At 48.0% G+C, this 23,792-nt stretch overlaps 1 protein-coding gene across 3 annotated transcripts; it reads left to right on the plus strand.

Annotated features, from left to right (window-relative positions):
• Nucleotides 1-838: 838 nt before the first annotated feature.
• On the plus strand, nt 839-23,792 carry LOC144735231 (targeting protein for Xklp2-like). Of its 3 annotated transcripts, none has more exons than XM_078617715.1 (16): nt 839-1,075; nt 3,281-3,367; nt 3,898-4,645; nt 5,116-5,256; nt 7,722-7,775; nt 9,175-9,260; nt 10,134-10,249; nt 11,135-11,354; nt 13,623-13,761; nt 14,446-14,680; nt 16,470-16,562; nt 17,036-17,218; nt 18,290-18,436; nt 19,408-19,519; nt 20,734-20,903; nt 22,263-23,792. In XM_078617715.1, the coding sequence occupies exons 1-16, from the start codon at nt 985-987 to the stop codon at nt 22,371-22,373; spliced, it is 2,733 nt and encodes a 910-aa protein (XP_078473841.1). In that variant the 5' UTR covers nt 839-984; the 3' UTR covers nt 22,374-23,792. The 3 variants fall into 3 exon arrangements, with proteins under 3 accessions (XP_078473841.1, XP_078473842.1, XP_078473843.1); XM_078617716.1 differs by having other exon boundaries at nt 20,737-20,903; XM_078617717.1 differs by having other exon boundaries at nt 17,039-17,218.

The following is a 23,792-nucleotide window of genomic DNA, read 5'->3' on the forward strand; positions in this document are numbered from 1 at the left end:
AATAACGCATTGCACATACTGTATTAGTTTATATTACAGAATTATAATCGCACTCCAGCAGTAAAGATTGTTTAGGTAATGCTGCATTGCCATACAAATATAATTAAGAAAACAAAAGCCTTAATAACACCGTGGCCTTATAAGGACGTTTATATATGTGTGTAACGTGTCGAGTAATGATCCTTCTTGAGGGTCATCGCCCGAAACGTCGCTTAAGGCTTCCACCTCTGCGCCCATTGTGTGTTTATTGTGTACAGGATGTTTCAGGCAGCGTTGTTAACGAATGTGGACGAAACCAAGTCCCCCACTCCCCCCCCACATTAACATGGGGGGGGGGGGTCACACTTTACACAAACCTCGCAGTTTTTTCACTGCCCGCATCTAATATAAAACATTCTCACTTTTACGTAAACTTATAAGCGCACACTGTTGCGCCTTTGATTAAATTGTAAACGAAACGTGTCGCAAAAAAAAAACGAGTACAAAACGGTATATAATGCCAGTACGTATCCGACTAAAATTTCGATTTAAAGCTTTTGTGACTGCAGGCATTCATCTTATTGGTTCTTCCGGTAAAGTCACGTAGAAGGGAAATAATAAAAGAATAAGAATAAAACATAATAAAAGAATACAAGTAATACAATTAATAAAATTAAAAAGTATCCGACGTTCGTATTTTTGAACGGAGAGCGCTGTTGGTTTCGTCCGCGGCGGGGTGGGGGGGCCGGATGCTTCGTCCAATCGGCGGGCTCCGTTTGGGGTCCGTCCAATCAGCGTGCTCCGTTTGGCCGCTGCCGCGTCCTGATTGGTCCAATCGCGCGGCCGTTACCGTTTAAATTTTTTAACTTCCAGTGAGAGGGCCCTGGTTTGGAGGGCGGTGGTCGGTGGCCTTTGGTGGAACCACTTTTTTCAAATTCTTATTGTTTTCGTAGCGGATTTTACGCCGCATATAATATAACATCTCGCTCACTCTCTCTCGCGACAATGAGCAACCAATACGTGTACGATTTCGACGCGCCGACCTGCGGGGACTTTGGCAGCGTGGTGGACAACGACAACGCGGACGCGTGGTTTGGTGAGTTTCGTGTGAGGATGTTTCAAATGTCGGTCCACTGCTACGTTTGATATCTCCTCTTCCCACCGGGGGGGTAGGGTGGTCCGCCGTTAACGTAACCCTCGCCGATCCTTGAGATGGTCACAATGTATATGCGGTGTTGTAAAAGGTTTAAGACGCGATAATATTGCTAATGCGTTGTGCTGATTCTGGTGCTAATCGTCTTGACGATCGGCCATCTTCGCCGCTCGTCACGAACCCTTTCTTCTTACAGTCGAACGTACGCCTTGTGCATTCGCCCTCGTGTCTCCCTGCTTTTCTGTCTTAATTGTTAATACGCAATGGGGTAGTGTTTGTTTTTAAATAAATATACGCGCCCAATAACTCCCGCCATGTTTTTGAAAGTGCGCAACAACGGTCCTCTGGCACCCGCGAAGTTGACATCGCATTGTGGGTTGGTGGTGGTGGTGGATAATACCCCCACCATTATACCCGGGGACCATAGCAAATGCATCAGTTTGTGTGTAATAATACAATGTCAGCCCCTTTGCGTCAATCCACTGCTGGATGAAGGCCTCTCCGCAGCGCCTTGTTGCTGGGTGAAGGGCGCGCATGGAACTTCTTTCCGATATTAATGCACTCGCATCTACATTGAAGAAATCTCATTCCTTTACAACTGATTCATGTGTTTAGGTTGTTGTCCTTCGCCCCCCCCCTCTCCTCTCGCACCTCCGATGAGCGCGGTTGGCTACGTACGGCGCGAAAGAAGTTGCAACATACAGACGCGGATTTGGCCATACGTGGGCCACGCCGGTCAATGCGAGTTGGTGAAGAAGTGTGACATAGGGGCTTTGTTGGATTTCACTCGCCGCAGACGTTACCCGTTGTAGTATAAAACGAACAAACCGATTGCCGGGTTCATAGTTTGCAATGCTCCCTCCCAAACACAGCGCGTCCCTCTGCATGGCCCATTGTCAGCTGTTGCAGTCGGTTCGATTTTACTGAAATCGCCATCGAAACGTCATTCCCAAATTGTGAATGTTGTAGTGGGTTTTTACTCCCCAACACACCGGTTCGCTGTGCTAGCAACTAATTGTGTCCACGTTTTGTTTACGTGACGGACCTTACTAATTGGCTCTGGTGGCGGGTTAACGACACTTTATTTACGTGATCTCACCCCCAAAAAACCTTTGTTATTTATGGAGCTGTTCCAGTATATGCGTGGGCACATTTGACACTGGCAAAGATTTGAACTGAGTTTTGCAACGTGGAGCCTTACTCTAAGCTGACATTCCAAGCAAAACAAGGCCACAATAATTTAAACTTGCCCATAAATCATCTTTAACCCTTCCGTGCCATTGTGTTTTACTGTACAACGTGTGCGTGCCGTGGGAGACTACTTAAAGCCACCATATGCATGGGCTTGCGTTGCTATATATGGCTAGGGAGAGATGCCAGTGAAGATATTAATTATTGACTCAATAAATCAGTGCGGAGCTTTGAGTGGCGTTTCTCCAGGATCGCCAGTTTACTACCACATGCAAAAACACTTCGGAGGTTTAGGCCACACATGCCAATGCATGAATATACAGATCTAGTCATGAGACTCGATTAGGCTATCATCTGCAAAGGCCATTGTAGTACATTTGATTAAATGTTGCATTTGACCTGGGTATTGTGCGGGTGCTGCACACGTTCTCTATCACATGAGGGGAATGCAGAGGGAAGTTAAAATCCTTGCTCCATATGCAGCCCTTTTGTCAACCTCTGGATCTGACCATACTTCACACTGGTCTGGTACAGGTTGGTGATGTGCAGGGGTAAGGACAATAAACTAAACGCAATCCATTCTAAGGAAATTATTTTCCAATCTGGATTTGAAAGTACGTAGCTCCAGCGGCTTCCTAATATCGGACGCAAGAGCATTCCAGACGGACGCAGAATCCCATCTGAAAGCGTGCCATCTCTGTCTGATGGCTAACCAAAAGCCGCTGCTGCGAGGTTGGCTGAAGTTCGTGGCATGGTTATTGCTTGCTGACGAGATGGGCATTAAATCGTGGTTCATTTGTGGCAAGCACTTTGTGCGTGATGAGTGTGCGACCCTTATAATGTACAGTACAACACCGGGTTTTTCATCGCGGCCTTGTGCCCGCAACGTAGAGCGTGGACAGTAGCCGAGGTAACACCCGTTTAATGCTGCACATGCTTCTCTCTCCGTGGGGATAGATAACAGACAAGAGGAACACCAGGTTTTCCACGAAGGGGCTGAATTGCTTGTGGAGGACCTGCCGGTGATGAGCAACGTGGACTCAGGTACAACATAAAATATTGCCTGGTTTGGCCATGAAACGTACGTTTTCACAACTCCTGTGCAAGCATTAGCATTGTGGTTTTTGGGGGGGGGGGGGTTAATTTAAATGTTTCAATATAAATCGGTCATTGTCTGTGCCGCTTGCCTGAATGTCATTGATGTTTAGTACAGCACTGATTATTAATATCACAGATACACTCTGGTTCTTTCGGTAAAGTCACGTATCTATCTACGTGACTTTACCGAAAGCTTCAAATCAAGAATATCACAGATATCGATGAACATAGATGAATGAACATTATTTTATGGAGTGATTCCATTATATTGTATATAAAAAAGTGTTCAATCGAATATCACAATACGTCGTCCTAAAGATGCATATTTTCTAGAAAACGGGCATGCATCACGAAAGAATGTGTTGCTTGACGAAACGCACGTTTTAATTTTGAGTTTCTGAACGTATGTTGAACTTCTTCGGCACCGTACGTAGCCAACCGCGCTAATCGGAGGTGCGGTGTCTTGTTATCACTAGACAAGGGGGCAGAACTGCCGGATGAAGAGATGCTTGATGAGGAGGAGGTCGAGACTGAGGCAGGCGAGGGAACGGCGTCGAATGCCAAGTCTGCGGACAACGTAGCCGCGAAGGAAACCCGTGCTGACATTCCACAGATAAGTATTGAGAAGCTTCCGGGCACCTATGAGCCTGCAGAAGGGTATAGTCGTGTTGCTGCACAGTTGGCGATGGAAGCGATGATCCCTGCTAAAGATGAACTCTCGGACCAGGGAGGTGACACGCTCGATGCCCCTAACCGAGTTGAAAAGAGTGACGGTGATCGTGCATCAGTAAGCAGCATGGATGTTGAGTGCGCGGCAGATAATACCGTGGAGGAGGGAGCGGACATCATCCCCATGCGTGTGGGAAATTCACAATATAACGTTGCTTGTCCTGCTGAAGAAACGCGCGAGGAAGAAGCGAAAGTAAACCAGTGTGAGGCCGCAGAGGAAGACGGCGGCATTCATTTGAACCAACAACCTTCTGAAGGCAACGGCTCCGCCAAGGAAGACCTCCGTGGTGATGACGACGATGAGTCGTCGGAAGAGAAGAGTGTGGTGGCGGCTCGGTCTGAAGCAGAAAACGATCCGGAAGAAACTCGTGAGCCAGGCACAGACCTCTTCAACCTGTGTAGGTCTGTGACGAAGTGGCGCACTGGCGTTAGCGCAGGCGCTCGGGTGGCTTCTGTCGTTCCGCCCGCCACCCGCCGGAGTGCTATTGTGACAAGGTACGCGTGTGTGTGTGTGTACGTACGTTGAACTTCGCGTGCACCATTTATAGCCAAACGTGCTAATCGGAGGTGTTGCAAAGCAGGTGCATAAGATGTACCAGCAATTTTTGGTATAAAATACAGGAACGGGAAAATGTATCTTATAACCTGGTTTTGAGATGAAGGGGAGAATTGTTTGATAATGTGACTGGAGGTTTCCGATTAATCACAACAGTCAAGGGGGGATATAAAGTTTGTTTCTGTGAGGGTATTTCGTTCCTAATATTTGTTTCCTCACCCTGGTTAGGTGGGTGGGTGGGAAGCAAAGTGTATTTGTAAATTAGCTCTTGGGACATAATATACAAATTAATGTTTCTCTAAGGCAACATCCTACGTATGTTCTTCCCTTTTATTTGTTTTTATTCATGATGATTATTCATTTGAGGGTCTATGCATTGCAGCGTGTGTGTATCGTCCCTCGTGCGCAGATTGGATCCGTTGGCTGGCCAGAAGAATCGTGCCTCGGTGCGAAAGCAGTTGACCAACATCCGTGCAGGGAGACGCACGATTAGTGTCGCGTCCACTGCCAGCAGCAGAGTCTCTTCTCCGGCCGTCAAGAGAAGCAAAAGGTGCGGATCCTGATGCCCTTGTGCCTTCATAATGGTCATCCTCGGGGGCATCGCCAACCTGCGGCTCCGGAGTCTTTAAGGACCGCTTCGTGACGTTATGCACATGCGCGTGTTGTGGCTGTTGAAATATGGAGGTTTTTTTGTATTTACTGAATTCGAAAAAAAAAATTAGCTCTCCTTATATTGGTTGCCGACCCCTGATCATCGTCATCGTCGGCCATGATCGCACCGCTGCTAGATGAAGGCTTCCTCATCTTTGCGGAGGACATGTACTCTCAGTTGCGTTGTGTTCATTGACTATCGGCCAACTCTCCTTGCAACGTTTCCTACCCCAGCCCACTTTTCATACGTTTTAATAACGTCCTTAACCTGCTGATGGACCTTTTAATCCGCGTTTTCTCTTTCTGTGTCTCAATATAATTCCAAGCATGCATTACTCTTTCTACACGATTCAGTTGTTTGTTCCATGTTAAAATTGCCATGTTTCTGAACCTTATGTCCTAACAGGTGGTGTGTATGCCCTATAAAAAGATATAATTTAGTACTATAATTGTGGTCAGTTCGTGTGCTTTTTAATGTGACATCATATTTAATGGTTAGGGGTAGCTGATAGGAATACTGTAAAAAGAATGTCTAGAAATTAGGTTGTGCAAGACCTAATAGCAATGCACCAATGTTCCCGAAGTAGACCAACCTTTTTGCTCCGTGCATATTGCCAACAATGATGACATCGAGTACAAATTCTGGGCACTGACAAGAACCAGTGTATACCAAGGAGCGTGGGAGAGATGTGCCGTGAATGACGAGAGTAAGATGAGCGCATGGATCGGGAAACATGCTAATCGGAGACATTACATTTTTGAAGAGAAGGGTCTGGGTAACTCTGGTGGTCACAAAATGGCAGCCAAGGAGCGATTTCACTGTCGGCGAGTATGACCATCTCAGCAGTTCACGTGCAGGAGTGAGATAGATTGTGGAAGGATGGCAATGACGTGAGAAGGTTCTTCATTTAACAATCTTATGGCAATTGGCCAAAGTGCACATACTCGCACATCTAAATTATTGCACACGGTGCGAGCATTTCAAATATCAACAATGGTATAATCAATAGTACTGCTACAAGGGACTTGTGCACAGTAGGGCCATATTAATGCATTAATTTTGTTTTAACAAGCTACAGGAGCCAAAGTAAGGATGGTAGTGGTGCGTCTTAGAATGTGCAAATAAGTGGCGCAAAATGCATCTGCCAATTGGAATTGGAACGTAAATGTTAAACACAAATCTTCAGCGTGTAACCCTGTGGGAGACCATGACCATATATATGGTCTGCAGTCCCCTCAAACCCTGAACCATCAATGAGTGGTATCCTAAATATGACTTACAAATCTGCAAACTTGCATCACAACTGATTTTTTCCACAGGGTTTTGATGGTGGCTGTTATTGTCCCTCCATTGTAAAAAGGTTTCTTAATCCATAATAAAGTAGTTTTGGGTTAGATCGCGTAAATATGAATGTCATTAAAGCCGCCGACAGCCAATTAATTAGGAAGGTTTGTCGCATAAGAAAAACGTGCCAATTGGTTAACTAGTTCAGCACACCGGTGTGTTGGATTGCAAAACCCACGACATTTACAATTCGAGGTATGAAAAAACTAGGAATAGGTTTTACCCTTTCTGGCAACAAAAGAGGTGCCAAAATGTCAAAATACCAAATAGAAACCTTTTGCAAGGAATCACGTCTGCGATAATCAAACGTACCTGTGGTGAGCATGCAAACAAACATGGTCTGACAATATCTGCATTAATTCTAGATTTGAAGCTTTCGTGACTGCAAGGATTCATACTCTTAGTTTTTTCGGTAAAGTCACGTAGGTAAAAAATAAAATTAATAAAAATAAAATAATAAAAATCACGACGTTTCGGAGGCAACACAAGTCTCCGTCATCAGCCAGATTTGCTGATACAGTAAAACAGTAAATCTGGCTGTGACGGTCCCACCTGATGACGGAGACTTGTGTTGCCTCCGAAACGTCGTGATTTTTTATTATTTAATTTTTTATGAATTTTAATTTCAATTTTTTTACCTACGTGACTTTACCAAAAAAGCTAAGAGTATGATATCAGCATTGTCCTTGAAACTGATTTGCCTACACCAGAGACAGCCTTTAGGGCCAAGTCTCACCAATGTCAGAACGCCAAAAGGCGAACATTTACAATTTGAGTACAACGTCTCGCTGGTGATTACAGCCTGCTTGAAGGGATAAACAGTGCCCTAGCACACGTTTTGGAGGCTTGATATCCTAGCCACAACATTTTTTTTTGGGCGGTGAAAGAAGCAAAAGTTTAGTTTGAAATTTGCTGACAAAATCGGGGTTTTTATTTATTTTCTGTGCATAGTATATTTGGAAGAAATTGTTGTTCTGATCAAACCTATGATCATATTGAATATTTTTGTTGTTGTTTAGATCGGGATCTTTGTCTAAAAGCTCTGCAGCTGAAGTTGCCCAGCCGAAATTGAGGTACTTGGTGTGCATAAAAACCCAGCCCGCAGCATACACAACACATTTTAGTGTCTTGTAAGGATCAACTACCAGAGTCGTGTGTATATAAACAGGTAGTCCTCTACTTGCGATGGAGATGCGTTACGACGACCCCATCGTAAGTCAAAAATATCGTAAGTCGAAGATGGCATTGACTACCCAGGAGTCTTAAAGAATGGTGATAATTTTGCAAAACAGAACAATTTACAGTACCGTACTGTATAAACTATATACTGTATGTATTTATTAATTACAATACTGTATTGCACAGTAAAATGTAAACTAAATAAAACAAGGTAAATTCTTAGCCTACCTATATTTAATAGAAAGTTTTTTCAGGAACCAATCCTATCTGCTATAAAAACTTTTAACGTGCATTGAAAGTATCGTATCGCGATCGTAAGATCGAAATATCGTAACTCGGGGACTGTCTGTATTATCTATATTCTTTGGTTCTTTCGGTAAAGTCACGTAGGTATAAAATAAAATAAATCGCGGCGTTTCGATCGCAACACAAGCGGTCGTCCTCGGGCGTAAAAAAATTCATCCAATTCTTATCTTGTACCTTTATTGATTTTTACAATTAAGGTTAGCCTTGCAATGTTACATGTACAGGTTGAACAAAATTACAATTCTACTGTAATTGCTAATGGATGTTAACTACCTCGCCTGGTAGAAGATCGTGGGTTCGATCTCGACCCTGACGCCTGTGTATTTGGAGTTCGCGTTTTCTCCCTGGTGGTCGAGTGGTTTTTCTCCGGGTTCTCCCGTTTTTTACCCTCCATTTAGAATCGACCTGCGTTTCCGAGTATTTGGCTGCTATGAATGTCCACACGATAAGCCACTTTGTTGAGCCATCATTTGAGATAGCCAGGTGACTTGAGAAAAAGAGTTGCATAGCTTGGTGGGCCTTACCTGGTAAAATAAATAATAACAGTACTGCTTTTTTGTATTTGGATTCTCAAATCAACACCGGTTTAGGTCGAGGTACACTGATTGTTCTCTTGCACACATTGACGACGTTCGCCAATTTCTCTTGTAGCCCCGCCCACCACCCCCACGCTCCATTCACTGGCTACCACATTCAGATAAGCCCCTCCCCCCTTAACTTGTATTTAAGGGCTGGTCTCTTGGAATTTTGCCTCACTTGATGCAGTAATTTTAGCTGTGACGGTCCCACCTGATGACAGAGACTTGTGTTGCCTCCGAAACGTCGTGATTTTTTTTATTTCTATTATTTTAGTAATTTTATTTTTTACCTACGTGACTTTACCGAAAAAAAAACCTAAGAATAAAAATAATAACAGTTCAGTACACTATAGAAAACTTGCGTCTACTTGAGTGTGAACAAGGTTTGCGTGTGGTGCTGCTGCTGTAGGTCGACCAAGTCGGCGGAGGACCCGGAGCCTGAGAAAGTGGAAGCCAAGCAGCAGGCGCCCCAGAGACTGAAGAGAAGTTCAGCTGGTAGAATATAAAATGGATATTAGCAGACCTTGATATAATCATCGCTCTCTTGCCCTTCCCCTACACCTCCGATTTTAGTACGGCTGGCTACGTACCGCGCGAAAGAAGTTCTGCATACGTACAACACACAAATGGGGGGGGTGGGGCGAGGGGGCACTTTGGATGTAAGCACAGCTGGGATGGCTCCCTCGGACGTGGGGTTATCAATTGCTTCTGCTACAAGTGACAACATATATGACCTATACAATCCGTAGTTTTTAAAAGTCAGTGGCCATTTGTGTTTGTACCTGTGAATAATTACTAGAATTGCACTAAGATAAAAACGTTAGTGTGTGCGAGTCTTTGCAGTTTATGCAAATCCATAATCGAATGATGATGATGGTTTCAATAAGTTTAAAGTGATATTGCAGGAATGTTTGCGGGCTCTCGGCATTAACGCGCCTTGTTCTTGAACGTCTCAAGAAGACGATCAGGATTTGAGCTGGAAGGAACATCTTCCGTCGTATCGAAATGGCAACATTTAACACATTCTTGCGGAGGGAGTTGGTAGGAACGTTGGGTTGCTTGGTCAATGGCTAGGGTCAACGGCGGCGTGTTGTATTCCACAAATATGCCCGACCTGAGGGCGGGCACAAGCCGGCGTGAATAGGTTAAAAGTTGAGTTTTATAAGGGCACCACCGGGTGACCAGCCCCTCCCCACCTAGCCCCTCCCTGCACGACGGACGGACACAATAATCCCCTGTGGGCTGGTGTAACCAGGAGGTTACTACCAGTACAAGGGTATAGTTCGGAAAATGAGAGGAGGTGTTAACGCGGGGCATAGGGGGGGAATTAAAATGACCTCACCCTGTGTCTTTCGGTGACGTCCACAGTTTCTACGTTCACCTTCCACACGGATAAACGGGCAAAGGCGAGCGATCAAGTTGGCGAGCCGTATCACCACGTTGACTTCGTTGCCAACCTTCGCAAATCATCGGCCGCTTCCCCGGTACGTCACCATGAGGTTACGACCGTCGAGCAATACGGCCCTGAGAGCCTCCCTCCCCCCTCCTTGTGTCTGCATAGTGACAACCAAATTCTGTCCCTACAACTCCTTGCCCCTTCGAGGTCAGGACTTCTGAGGCGTGACAAATCTTTAAATCTCAACTAAAAACGCATCCGTTTACAATGGCATCCTCTCTCGTTCTTTTCAAACGTCTTTCTCACTACTTCTTTCTTTGGTTGATGTTAAACTATTTCTACCTTTTAATTCATAGCTGAGAACAATTGTTTAAGGATGCTTTATACATTTAAATGATTTACGTGGTCTGTCGATGGGTCATCACTTGGCATGTAACAATTGATGAAAATCTTATTCTTATTGTAACGTTACATAAACGCGTTGAATCTCGCATAATAAGGTGAAGTGGCGAGTGAGACTTGGGTACAGGTGAGAAAGTCGGTTTGTGACGATCGAATCGCGCCAGATGAGCAAAGCATGCCCTGTCACAAGCGTACGGTAAAACCTCTCGAAGCTGTACAAAAGTGACAAGAGAATGGGGGGACCTTTTTTGTGGGTTAAACATGACTTGCACATGTTGTTTGGCAGCAACAACATTGACACACAACGCGCAGTGCCTTCTGCCACGATAAGAGGTCCTGACAGTGACGGGAGTGACTGAACTTGATGAACACGGCTGTCGCCAGTTCTACAAGATTCCCCTCCTCCCGTACCGCTTTATTAGCGTGGGTGTTTTGATGCTTGCAGTGTTGACGGATAATTGTCACTCGTGGGTCGTTTCTAAGAAGTGGTGAAACCAATGTGGCTGTGTGCCGTATGAAATACAGTTGATCATCAAATTATCCGGTGTGCGATTTATCCGGCTTCCAACAGACGAAGAAGGCTCAGCCCAGCAGAACAGTGATCCAGCCGTTCAAATTGATGACTCGTGGGAGCAAGCGCAAGTTTGAAGAGGCGCTGCAGAGTGGCAGGTTGATCAGCCATCCCACGAAGGGCACTGCAGCATTCAAGAGCATGGCGGAGCAGCTGCTGGAGTTTGAGCGGCGCACGCCGCAGAGGTTCCACCTGCGTAGCCGCAAGGATTTGGAGAAAGGTACGTCTGCGATGTATACCCGGCAACCAATTTTTTTAAAAATTTTATACTGGTATGAACAACAGTTCCACACTGCCCACCAGGGATTATTTGTCTGTCGTGCATAGCCCCTCCCAAACATGTACACTCCTGGATTGGTTAAAGTGCGTCATGTGACCGCGAGCTGGCCACTTCCTGTTGTGGTGCGCCCCGCACCTCGGAGGCCCGAGAAGCCCGCAACATGACGGCCACAGCGCCGGAGACGCAGCCACGGAAAGCGACGGTCGATCCACTTGCACACGGCTCACTCGTACACACAGCTCACTCACACTCGCGCACACACACAATCGCATGCAGCTCAGAGGAGACGGGTGAGTTAGAGTGAGGCAGAGTCGTGCTCCGTCCACTGCTGCCCTGAGGGACCCTTGTGCTCTCCACTACAAGTAGGAACGGCAGGTTCCACACTGCCCACCAGGGAATATTTGTCTGTCTGTCGTGCACGAATGCGCTGTCCAACCAAGTTCCTACCTGCCCACTCCGGAGGAACGTGTTTTTACCATGTAAAGACCACTGAGCTGTGATATATATTATAGCTCTTGTTAAGAAGCGACCTGGCCACAAATGATAGCTCAACCGACGTGGCTTATCGTGTGGAAATGCATGCCTTGACGCGTGTTGATTAATATGGAGGGAAAAAAACTAGAGGACCCAGAGAGAAAAAATCCACACGACCACAGGGATAACACACAAACTCTCAAATATACAGCGGGTGTCGGGGTCGATATCGAACCCCCACGACCTCCTGTATACCAAGGGAGGTAGCTAACATCTCACCAACGTGGGGCCCACACCATGGACCATTAACACAGACCAGATGTTCCACCTTTTCGGTATCTCCCCAGGGTGGCATACATTTAGCGGTTCAAATTTTTTCGTGCTAACCATTTGAAATTAGCGGGTGGTCAAGTAATTCTCTCTTCTTAGCTGTGTAACTAAATGGATATGCCGAAATACTTTTGCTTCCTGCGGTGGTACCAATTTCTGCTCGGGCCTATGGACTATCCACTCGCAATGCGTGTCCTTTTTGTCAACGTGAGGATTTGGAAGTGTCTTGGCATCTGGAGCAGTGCAGTCCTACCACACTGATGAAGATCCATCGCTGCCAACTTCCCCCTCCCCTTGTGGAAATGCGAAATATGTCTCTGTATCCCAGAATCTCCACCATGAAGTTGGGAAGTTATTGAGTAAATCTATGTTCTGTTGTATATTGTAGCATTGTGCAGATCATAAATCTAAGTGACACTTATTTTTAAATCCTTTATATTAAGTTCGCGTGCTTGCTTGCGTGCTTGCTTGCTTACGACCGTGCAAATCTTTCGGTCGTTTTTTAACCCACTTCCCATGATCCAATCGAGCTGACATTTTCCACACAGACTCGTTGTGACAGACAATTAATGTTCGTGAAAAAAAATTCCCAAAATTGTACACTTTTTAGGCAAAATTTTTTTTATTTTACATATATTCAAATAGAACGCATTCATGGCTTTGGCTGAACGTCACAGTATAAGAGCCCAGAGCGTAACCCCTCCACAGGCCGTGGCGGAGTAGCGCAGTTGGTAGCGCCCTCGCTTCCCATGCCAAAGGTCGCGGGATCGATCCCCGCGTCCTCCACAGGCGAATATATTTTTAAATCCTTTATATTAAGTTCGCTGCCACGCATATAAAGGATTTATAGTGAAAAACTTTGTTTTTACGGATTATACTTATTAAATCCTTTATATTAAGTTCACTTGCTTGCTTAGGACCGTGCAAATCTTTTGGTCGTTTTTAACCCACTTCCCGTGATCCAATCGAGCTGACATTTTGCACACAGACTCGTTGTGCGTGACAATTTATTTTCGTGAAATTTTTTTTCCAAAATGTTACACTTTTTAGGAAAAAATAAATTATATTTAATTACCAATTGCTTAATGGGGGCACGCAATCATCTGACCCATAGGTGGCAGCCATCTCAAGCCAGAGGACGAGAGGACTCTAGCCGCCACGCATATGAAGGATTTAGAGTGAAAAACTTTGTTTTTACGGGTTACTTTTTACTCCAGTTGGTTGGCTTCAACATTACCCATCCCGATAGTGGTAATTGCAGCCCTGTGATAACAAAGCGGTGAGTAAAAGGGGGCCAGTTGAAGGCCGACGGTACAAACCGATTCTGTGGGATGCTGTACAATGTGGCGTGACTTTGGCATGGACGTTGCTTCACCGTTCCACCACACCCCCCCCCTCTCCAAGGTCCTTCTCCGATAACAGCCCGGCCAGACTCCTGCACGATGCCCATGACGCCGCACCTGGTGACGCGCATGCGCCAACGGTCCCCCACGTGCAAGAGCAGCGCGCAGCTGGAACAGGAGGAGCTGGAGCGCATCCAAGCGTGAGTGCCGGGGCCAGCCAACGCACGGGCTCTCGCTGGACATAGTGCAGGAAAGGGGGCTGTGCAACCTTTCTAGAGTGCGGGGCGCATTGGGCAGAGTGACTGAAACTTTGCCAGCGTGACGGTCACGGTTGCGAATACGGAGTGGTGAACGGCTCGCCGAGTGTATCGCCGGTGTCCGCTGGCTTTTCAAGTTGTGCGCTGCTGGTGCAGTGTGTTGCTGCGACTCGGCATCTTAATGCAGTGCGCGCCGACTCGTTTAACTGGCCCTGCGTTGGATGCGTTTGATTACCTTCAGTGCGAAGTTTTGTCGCACCGCCACAGACTTTCCACGTAAACCTCGGCGTACCGCGCGGTGGTGTAAGAACCATCGACGTGCACACCCACGCGGCTTGTCTGAGCGCAGCAAGACGCTAGTGTGTGTGTGGAATACTCGAGGCGCGCGTCCGTTCAGAGCTGCACAAAAAAAGACGGTCGCTGCATTGCCGCGCTTTCAGATGCGCTTCTGCGGCCGTCTGGAACGCTCTTCCTTCCGATATTAGGCCGCCACTTGAGCTATGCACTTGTAAATCATCCCTTGTGTTTGTCCACCCCTCAACTCCGATAAGCGCGGTCGGCTACGTACGGCGCGAAAATAATAAGTTCCAACGTACGTACAAACTGGAGATGGCGTGCGCTCCGCAGGCACCAGTTCAAGGCACATAAGTTGGACCCCCATCTGCTGGAGCCGGGCTCTGTGCCCATCGGACGCCGCTGCCGCTCGCACGAAGGCGCCCGCCTGGCGGCGGAGACTGAGAAGCGCGTGCGCGACCGCGTGGAGGAGCGTCTGCGGCTCGAGGAGGAGGAGCGCCTGAAGGAGCGCGCCATGCACGAGTTCCACGCTCGCCCACTGCCCGTCGCCATCCTGGAGCAAGTATCGGTGCGGGAACACGCGCTCTACCGCCGCCACCACAGACGACAGATCATATCCCCCCCCCAGTGTAGCCTTTACGCAACCTGTTTGGGGCAAGTGCTGTCGATGAGCACCTAATGAAGGCCAGCATTGGTGCAAAGGGGGGGGGGGGGGGGTTTCTGGCACCGCACCCGGTCGGCTTCGTCTCCATCGTTGCAACGTTTGCGCATCGCGCAAGGTTTTAATTTCAGGCCACGGCCAATCGCTGACATTGGCCGTGATGGTGAATTGATTTCGATTTATTCTGGGTTCATGGTGCTGGGCTGGCTACTACCCCCACGATACTGCCGTTCCCCTCGGCAGCCTGGGAATACTTTAGAGGGAGGGGGGGGGATCTTTGGTATTTTTGCCACCACACACACACACAGCTCAAAGTAATAATCGGTCAAATTACAAAATCTTTTCTGACATGTTTAACCACCCCGCCGCAACTGCTTGTTTACAGGGACGGCATGCGGTTTTGGAGCGGCCTCGTGTGTTTTGTTCTTCTTCAAGAGATCAGGAGGACACTGCATTTTGGCATTTGGTGTCACGAATTTGAATGTTCGGAGATTATTCCATAGGCACAATTGAGAGAAAAAATGTAGGCCACACAGAAGAGGCGTAAGACCGCGTGGGACAGTGACATGGCGAGCGGTAGCGTGTTTGCTGCTTGTTTTTGGCAATCGTGGTTCGGGCCCAGTGGCTACCTTGACTTATACTGCAGGTACATTAACCAAACAATTATCGTACGGTTGACTAAGAGAAAGAAGTTCAACATACAGTATAAACATACGTACTCCTCCTCTTTGGTTTTTTCGGTAAAGTCACGTAGGTTAAAAAAGAAAACAAATAAATTAAATCATTTGCTGACGGTTTCACCTGAAGACGGAAGCTTGTGTTGCCTCCGAAACGTCGTGATTTAATTTATTTGTTTTCTTTCTTAACCTACGTGACTTTACCGAAAGAACCAAAGAGTATGATCCTTGCAGTCACGAAAGCTTCAAATCTAGAAATACGTGCTCCTCGTAGACTCAACACTGCCCATAAACTCAACACTGCAGCTCCGATTTGGCATGGTTAGCTACGTACGGTGCAAAAGAAGTTCTGCATGCGTGCAGTCGTCACGTTTGACGTAAAAAAATATTCCCTTGAGATTTTTCTAAAATGTGCAAGCTGCGTGTGCTAGCGTCTGTCCAAATTTTTAAATCGCTCGCATTACCTAATTGGGTAAACACGCACAGCAACTTTTCCTCCTACTGTGAAACTGCTAGAACAATGGCGCAAATTCCAGATGTACTAATTTAATTTGAAAGGACTGCAATTTAAATACATATCACACTTTTACACGTATCTACAGATCACTCCTGTAAAATCAAACGGTTCTGTGGAGCCTGAATCTGCCAATATATATTTGAGATTGTCCATTGATTCCACTGGCCCATCTTAAACATTACGGATTATGAACGGAGCGTTGTGGGTTTCCTTGGTACCGCAATGGTGCACTTTTTTCCATCGGGCCACACGGGAGCCGCTTTAGTCCACGAGTTGCAGAATCCCCCGTGGGGGAGCTTCGCAAGCGTAGTCTTGTGTGCCGTGTTAATTCACCTCCCTTGTGTGTTGCTGAAAATGAGGACGTTTGATACGACTTGTGATCTGGACACCACCCGCAAAATCTCCTTGCGGAACGATTGCTCGGTCGTCGTCTTCCGTTGCTGGAACTTGCGCTCGGCTCCTTGCGGCGGGTGATGTGTTACGTCCCCCGTGTCTTGTGCAGGGAGTGCCAGAGAAGGTGACCCTACCCATGACCATCCCGGAGTCCCCGGCTTTTACTCTCAAGCATCGTGTGCTCACCCGCAAGGACTTATCGGTACTCCCTTTGTTTTTGACCGATGCTTTTGAGTTGTCTTGGCTACTAACGCATGTCGCCACCGTGGCGAGATGCTAACCACCTCGCCCGGTATAGAGGACGCCTGTAAATTTGCAGTCTGCACGTTCTCCCTGTGGTCGTGTGGATTTTCCTCCGGGTCTATTTAGTATTTTAGCAGATAGGTCCCACTGAGTTATACAGTTCGTTTCTCAGAAGCAACCTGGCTACAAATGATTGCTCGACGAAAGTGGCTTATCACGTGGACATGTCTCGCAGCCAAATACTCTCAAAGCGCATGTTGATTTAAAATGTGGAGGGAAAAACCAAAGGACCCGGAGAGAAATCCAAGCAGCATTTGGACACCGAAGGACCTGTGTTTTTCTCCAGGTCGTGCCGCTAACCGCACTTGCCCCAACAGTCTTGTTAAGGCTACACGGTGGGGGGGGGACCTTTGTCTTTGTTGTCAATTCAAGCAGCTGGAGGCGCCTCGGCCTGTGACCAGAGCCAACCCGATGCCGTACTTCGGGATGCCCGTTCAGCCCCGGCCAGAGATGCGCACGCTGGAGCCGGAGCCCTTCTCCTTCGACGCTCGTGACCAGGAACGGGCCGAGCGGCGTGAGCGTCGCATTCAGGAGATCCGCCAGCTGGAGGAGCAGGTGCGGTGGTTGGTGGGAGGGTGGGGGGGTGGTTGGTCGGGAGGGTGGGGGGTTGGGTGGGTGGGGGGGCGGTCGGGAGGGTGGGGGGGCGGTCATGTGAGAGGATGTGCCTCTGGATTTGCCCGTGGGATTGCATGGACACGGGTACCCGTTTTTATGTGTACTCGTTTTGCGGCACTGTGTACTGCTTGTCGAACTCGGGTACACGTGTGTACAAGTGTGACTGGGTTACAGACAAGATGTACAATGTGCCTCAAAGACCAATAGGGTTTGTATTTTGAAAATGGTTGCTTGGCAATGACACAAGACAAACAATGCTTTAATACTCTTTGGTTCTTTCGGTAAAGTCACGGAGATAGAAGATTAATAAATCACGGCGTTTCGATCGCAACACAAGCGACCGTCTTCGGGTGGGACGGTCGCTTGTGTTGCGATCGAAACGTCGTGATCTATTAATTTTCTATCTCCGTGACTTTACCGAAAGAACCAAAGAGTATGGATTCCTGCAGTCACGAAAGCTTCAAATCAACACCGTTTATGTTCTAATAGAAAGGCGTCGACACACTTCTAAAACTGAGCAAGGTTGTAAGAGCTTGGGTAAAGTGTTGAGGAAAGTAGATGGGCTTGGGCACAGCGCTTGAAGAGACGATGACCGCCCCCGCCGGTGGTCCGGAATGGTGACGGGAGTAGCGGACAAGGAGTGGAAATGTCGAGAGAGACGGCGTTGTTGGGAGCTATGTGCGCGCATGTGTGACGTTGGTGCAGGTTGGGGGGAGAGGTAGTAGTGGAGCGGTTAGCGCTGCACTACAAATCCAGCGGCCCGAGTTCGATTCCCGCTCACGGTCAAAACCAGTGACGATTATCCGAACCGGTCCTGGGCCTCCCCTAGGTCGACTTGGCCTCAAATGAATACCTCGTGTGGTGTGTAAACATCGCCAGGCTGCCGGGCGTGGTGTTGGCCTCCCACCCACCTCGTGTGCCGTGCCGTCCTTCGTAGGTGCTACTCGCTAACGGGACTAGCCCCAACGGTCTGTTAAGGCTACACGGGGGACGTTTATCTTTGTGCGACAGGTCCCCCAGTTCAAGGCGCAGCCCGTGCCCGACCTGGAACATGTGGCCCTGCCAGAAAAGCACTTGCGACCGCTCACCCAGCAAGAGCCTTTCCACCTGCGCGTCGACGAACGTGGCTCCATCAAGACCGAGCAGTTCAACAAGAAGGTGACTCGCTGCCGCTGCACACCCAGAATGCATCTGGGGAATGTCTCGCTGGACGTTTGAGTTGCACCACGCACAGAGCCCTCGTTTACATAACTGGGGGGTGCGGGCACTTAGATATGGCATTGGGGGTCACCCTTGCATTGCAACAGTGGCGAGATGTTAACTGCCTCGCCTGGTATGCAGGAGGTCGTAGGGTTCGATCCCGACCCAGACTCCTGTTTATTTGGAGTTTCCGTCTCTCTCTCATCATCATCATCACGGTGGCTAGGAGATGTTAACTACCTCGCCTGGTATGCAGGAGGTCGTGGGTTCGATCCCAACCCCGACTCCTGCTGTTTATTTGGAGTTTGCTTGTCTCTCCCCCTGTGGTCGCATGGATTTTTTTTTTTCTCCGAGTCCTCCGGTTTTTCCCCTCCACATTTTAGAAACGACGTGCGTTCAGAGTATTTGGCTGCTATACATTTGCCACGTGACGATGAGCCACTTCGTTGAGCTATCATTTGTGGCCAGGTCGCTTCTGAACAAGAGCTACTACATTGCTCAGTGGGCCTTGCCTGGTAAAATAAAAAATCTTGGTAGTTGTATAGTTTATTGTTCAAGTGCATGCCATTGGTGCGTGGTCATGATGGACGTTATAAGAATATGTTTTACCATTTTTTCCTGGCTATAAAACGGGTGTTAAGATGTCACAACACCAAACGGGACACCTTTTGCAAGGAGTCATGTCTGCATTAACCCCCAACATGCTTGTGGTGAACGTGCAAACAAAAAACATGCTTTCAGTGCTCTGATAATGCATCGTCTTGTGCTGTTCGCTTTCTGGCGTTCTCTTGGTCTAACGCTTTGAGACTAGGCTCTAAAGAAAGTCTCTGGTGTGGACCAATTAGGTTTCAAGGATAATGTATATATTATCAACCCCTAATTTGGCGGACCTGTGTGTGTGTGTGTTTACCCGTGTGTGAATTGAGCAGTTAAAGGAGGAGGAGGAGCAATTGAAGGAGCACGCCACGTTCCGCGCCCGTCCGTGCCGTGTGACCACCACCGCGCCCTTTGTGGCGCAACGCCATAACCGCATCCTCGCCCGTGAGTTGACGGGGCTGGGTGGGAAGGGTGGGGTGGGGCTGGGTGGGGAGGGTCACTTTGCCGTGGTGTATTGGCTGTCAAACTCAACAGATCAGTGATAATACTGGTAGGAACCTCCTGGTTACACCAGCCCACAGGGGATTGTGTCCGTCCGTCGTGCATGGAGGGGCTGGGTGGGGAGGGAGGGGCTGGGTGGGGAGGGTTGGGCTGGGTGGGGCTGGGTGGGGAGGGCTGGGTGGGAGGGGTGGGGCTGGGTGGGGAGGGGCTGGTCACCCCGTGGTGCCCTTATAAAACTCAACGTTTAACCTACTCACGCCGGCTTGTGCCCGCCCTCACAGTCGGGCATATTTGCGGAATACACCACGCCGCCGTTGTCCCTGGCCATTGACCGAGCAACCCAACGTTCCTACCAGCTCCCTCCGCAGGAATGTGTTCTGATTCTCTGCAGTCATACCCCGATTTACGTCTTCCCCCGTTAGCACCCTGAGAATGGTTTGTTTAAGGACGCTTTGTGAATTTGAATTATTATTAATACGTCATTTCACATACCATTGTCGCGTTGTTATCAACACCGCGGCCCGATTAGCGTCGCACCAACCCCACACTCACGTCACTGATACGGCACCAGTCCGTCCTTTCTTGTTATCAGTCGCCTCTCAGCGTTCGCCTCAACCGCCACCAGCCCACTGCTACCCTGTACGTCGCTTTGATTTAACGTCGCTCCGATATTCGTCGTCGTATCTTTCCGGAATGCATTTCCTCCCCACCCGACGTGAACCGGGGTATTGCTGTGCTGCGTTGCTCGGGGTTAAAGTGTGAACATATTCGTGGGTTTTCAAAGTGTCCAATTGCAAAGCTCTCGACCAGTGATGGTGTGTCCTTGTACGGTGCAAAATAAGTTAAATCGCGCATCTCTAGACAAAGATCCAGCCGTGTACAGCCTTAACAGACTGTTGGAGCAAGTGTTGTTAGTGAGCACCTAATGAAGGCTGAGGTGGGTGGCCAGCACCATCCCTGGCCGCCTTTGTTCCCCCTAGTAGCGATGTTTACACACCGCACGAAGGACTAATTTGAGGCCGAGTCGACCTAGGGGGAGTCCCATTATTGTTGTCCAGCGAGCGGCAATCGAACTCTGGTCGCCGGGTTCGGAGCGCAGCGCACTCAACCGCTATGCGCGCATCGACACATTCCGAATGCGTGCCTGTGCGCCGCAGCAGGTGTGGAGAACGTGGAGCTGAACACGGTGCGGCGTGCGCGCGAGCGTGCCGAGTACGATGCCCAGCTCGCAGAGCAGCGGCGGCAGAACGAGGCCGCGTGGGAGCTGCGGCTGCAGGAGCAGGCGGAGGCGGAGCGCCAGATGATCCTCCAGCAGCGCAAAGAAGTTGTAAGGCTGCTGCCCCCCACGCACCACCCCCCACCCAAAGATCCCCTGTATAATTCTAGATTTGAAGCTTTCGTGACTGCAAGGATTCATATTCTTAGGTTTTTTAGGTAAAGTCACGTAGGTAAAACATTAAAATTGATAAAAGTAAAATAAAATAAAAATCACGACGTTTCGGAGGCAACACAAGCTTCCGTCTTCAGGTATAGCTGTATCAAGTTAATGAGAGATTACAAGAGCTACCACTCCGTATATATAATGGTTGGAAAGGGGGAAGGCCAAGTACGGCACACTTTTTATTAATATGGTAAGGTGAGGCTTAAGAGGCTGAGCCTTTGTTATGGAGAGGTACGGTTTGTGACTAAGCCTGGCCTACATAACAATAATGTGAAAAAAGAAACTAAACATGGTAAAACAAGCCTGGCTGTCTATCAATTCCATCTGAAGACGGAAGCTTGTGTTGCCTCCGAAACGTCGTGATTTTTATTTTATTTTACTTTTATTAATTTTAATGTTTTACCTACGTGACTTTACCGAAAAAAACCTAAGAATATGAATCCCCTGTATAGCCTGTAACAGACTGTTGGGGCAAGTGCTGTTACCAAGCACCTATGAAGGTCAGAAAGGTGCACGAGGCGTTGGGTGGCCAGCACCACGCCCCACCACCTTTATCTTCCCGGTGGCGATGTTTACACACCGCACCTGGTACTCGTTTTAGGCTGAGTTGACCTAGGGGAGACCCAGCACCAGTTGAGATAATCGTCACTGATTTTGGCCGTTAGCGGGAATCAAACTCGGGCCGCTGTTTTGTAGTGCAGCGTAGCGCTAACCACGACACTACCCCCCCCCCCCCCCGACACACACGCAAAGACAAAGTTCCCTGTCTAGACTGACTGTTGGTGCAAGTGCTGTTAGCGAATCGCACCTTCGAAAGGCTGGCACGGCATATGGGGAGGGTGTGGGTGGCCAGCACCACGCCCAGTCGCCTTGGTCCCCGCGTGGCGATGTTTACACATCGTCACTGGGTACTCATTTGAGGCCGAGTCGACCTAGGGGAATCCCATGACCGGATCAGATAATCGTCACCGGCGTTGGCCGTTATCGGGAGTCGAACTCGGGTCCCCGGGTTCGTGGCGCGGCACGCTAACCGCTGCACCACCGTCCCAACACACCTCCAAAGAGCACGGTTGGCCACGTTACCGTGCGAAAGAAGTTCAACATACAGTACTTGAGCACTGGGCGGAGATGGCGAATGCGTTGCCTACAAACCCGCGTGTCGTACCGTGTTCTCTGAATTGAGAGTCGCACGTTTTCAGAAATGACTCGTTGCCTTCATCTGCCCCCCCCCCTCTCCTCCCTCAGGTGCACAAAGCCAACCCAGTGCGCCACTACAAGGCTGTGGTGATACAGCAGAGCAGTCGTCCTCTCACCAATCCACGCTCGCCATGCTTCTCCGATCGCTTTGACTTGTGATGGCTGGCCCCGAACGTCCAGTGGCGTGATGGTAAAAGCCTCCTTCCATCTGTCGTGCGCAGTCTTACGGAACGACGGAAACGTTCAATTCGCCGACATGAAAAACAATAGCGAATGGTGCGTAAACTAATCGTAACTCCCATAAGCCATTGGGTTTCATGATGTGCCACTTGCTTCCGTGTGCACTTGGTAATGAGAGCAGCGTAGCGCCGTTCAAGTATTGTTTTACACGTTTTAAAGAGGCTTGTTTCTTCCCACTTTTTCTCGCGTTATATGCCTCACTTTGTGTCGAGTAGTAAAGATGATATGCTAGAACAAGTTGGGTTAACCATCCCCAACGTAAGTTCTGTCTCCATACATATACCATAGCCGATTTTGTGACCCATTTTGGCAACGTTCCCCGAAATTGTACGATAGGACCTATGGTTTATATATATAGATGCCTCGATGTCAGCCAGATGCTGCATGGGTTAGGAAGAGCATGCTGGCAGTTGGATATCACACAACTTTTTAAACCAACTTGCACGAGTTTTTAGTTGATGGTGCGGGGCAGTAAAAGAACCTTGGGAGAGAAATACTCTGTGGAACGAGATAAGGAAACGGCAGTATTGTTTTTGGTCGGCTTCCCATGTGGGTCAGGTTCTTATTTCATGTTTTAAAGAGTTTGAATTTATTGTGTTTGTTTCCGTAGGTCTAAGCAGAAGGTCGAACGTACTGGGAAGTAGTCGTCACAATGTGGCCGTTGCTCAAATTTTCAAATGGGAACTGTTGAGGCTTCTTTAAAGCGATCATCTTCTTGAACCTGATGTTGCTTAGCTGCCATTCGCTATGTAACACGATTTGTTCCTGGGTAGTAAGTGTTGTTGTCTAATTGCTTATTCCTCAAAAGTATAGAAAATGACTATTCCCCCACAAACATTGCTTTTGTGACCAGGACTTAATGTGAAGGAATGACACAAATGCACACCACGATTTCCCATTTGAAAATAGGTACATTTCTAAATATCACTGTCCTGATCACAAAAGCAAAGTTTGTGGGGAATAATAGCTATTTTCTGTACTTTTGAGGCGTAAGCAATTAGATAATAACACTTACTACCCAGGGACAAAGAATGTTTTTTGTTACACAGTGAATTATGGAAGTAAAGTCCACTTGTTCTAAATGAATACAATTGAGGTGTGTTGGTGAAAACGAGCGTTTAACGAGTGAATTTTACTTGATTTGCAGTCGGTTAACAGCAATGTGGGGGATTGTTTTATTTTTCGGGTGGAAATGGTATTCGTGATGTTTGTAAATTCACTGCAAGGTTGCGTTGAAAGGTTGAACATTTGTCACCTTTTGATAATCTTTGGTTCAAATTATCACCCGTTGCCTCTGACTCTGCTTTTGTGTACAATAAAACTTTTTCCAATTACAAA

The sequence above is a fragment of the Lampetra planeri genome, chromosome 54 (assembly GCF_965212315.1).
Source record: "Lampetra planeri chromosome 54, kcLamPlan1.2.h2, whole genome shotgun sequence".
NCBI lineage: Eukaryota > Metazoa > Chordata > Hyperoartia > Petromyzontiformes > Petromyzontidae > Lampetra > Lampetra planeri.

Bases quoted from the DNA above. Each gene is read 5' to 3' on its own strand.
- LOC144735231 (XM_078617715.1), top strand. From the start codon at position 985: ATGAGCAACCAATACGTGTACGATTTCGACGCGCCGACCTGCGGGGAC. The intron at 5,257-7,721 runs GTGCGGATCCTG...GTTGTTGTTTAG, and splicing joins GCCGTCAAGAGAAGCAAAAG to ATCGGGATCTTTGTCTAAAA. The intron at 20,904-22,262 runs GTAAGGCTGCTG...CTCCTCCCTCAG, and splicing joins TCCAGCAGCGCAAAGAAGTT to GTGCACAAAGCCAACCCAGT.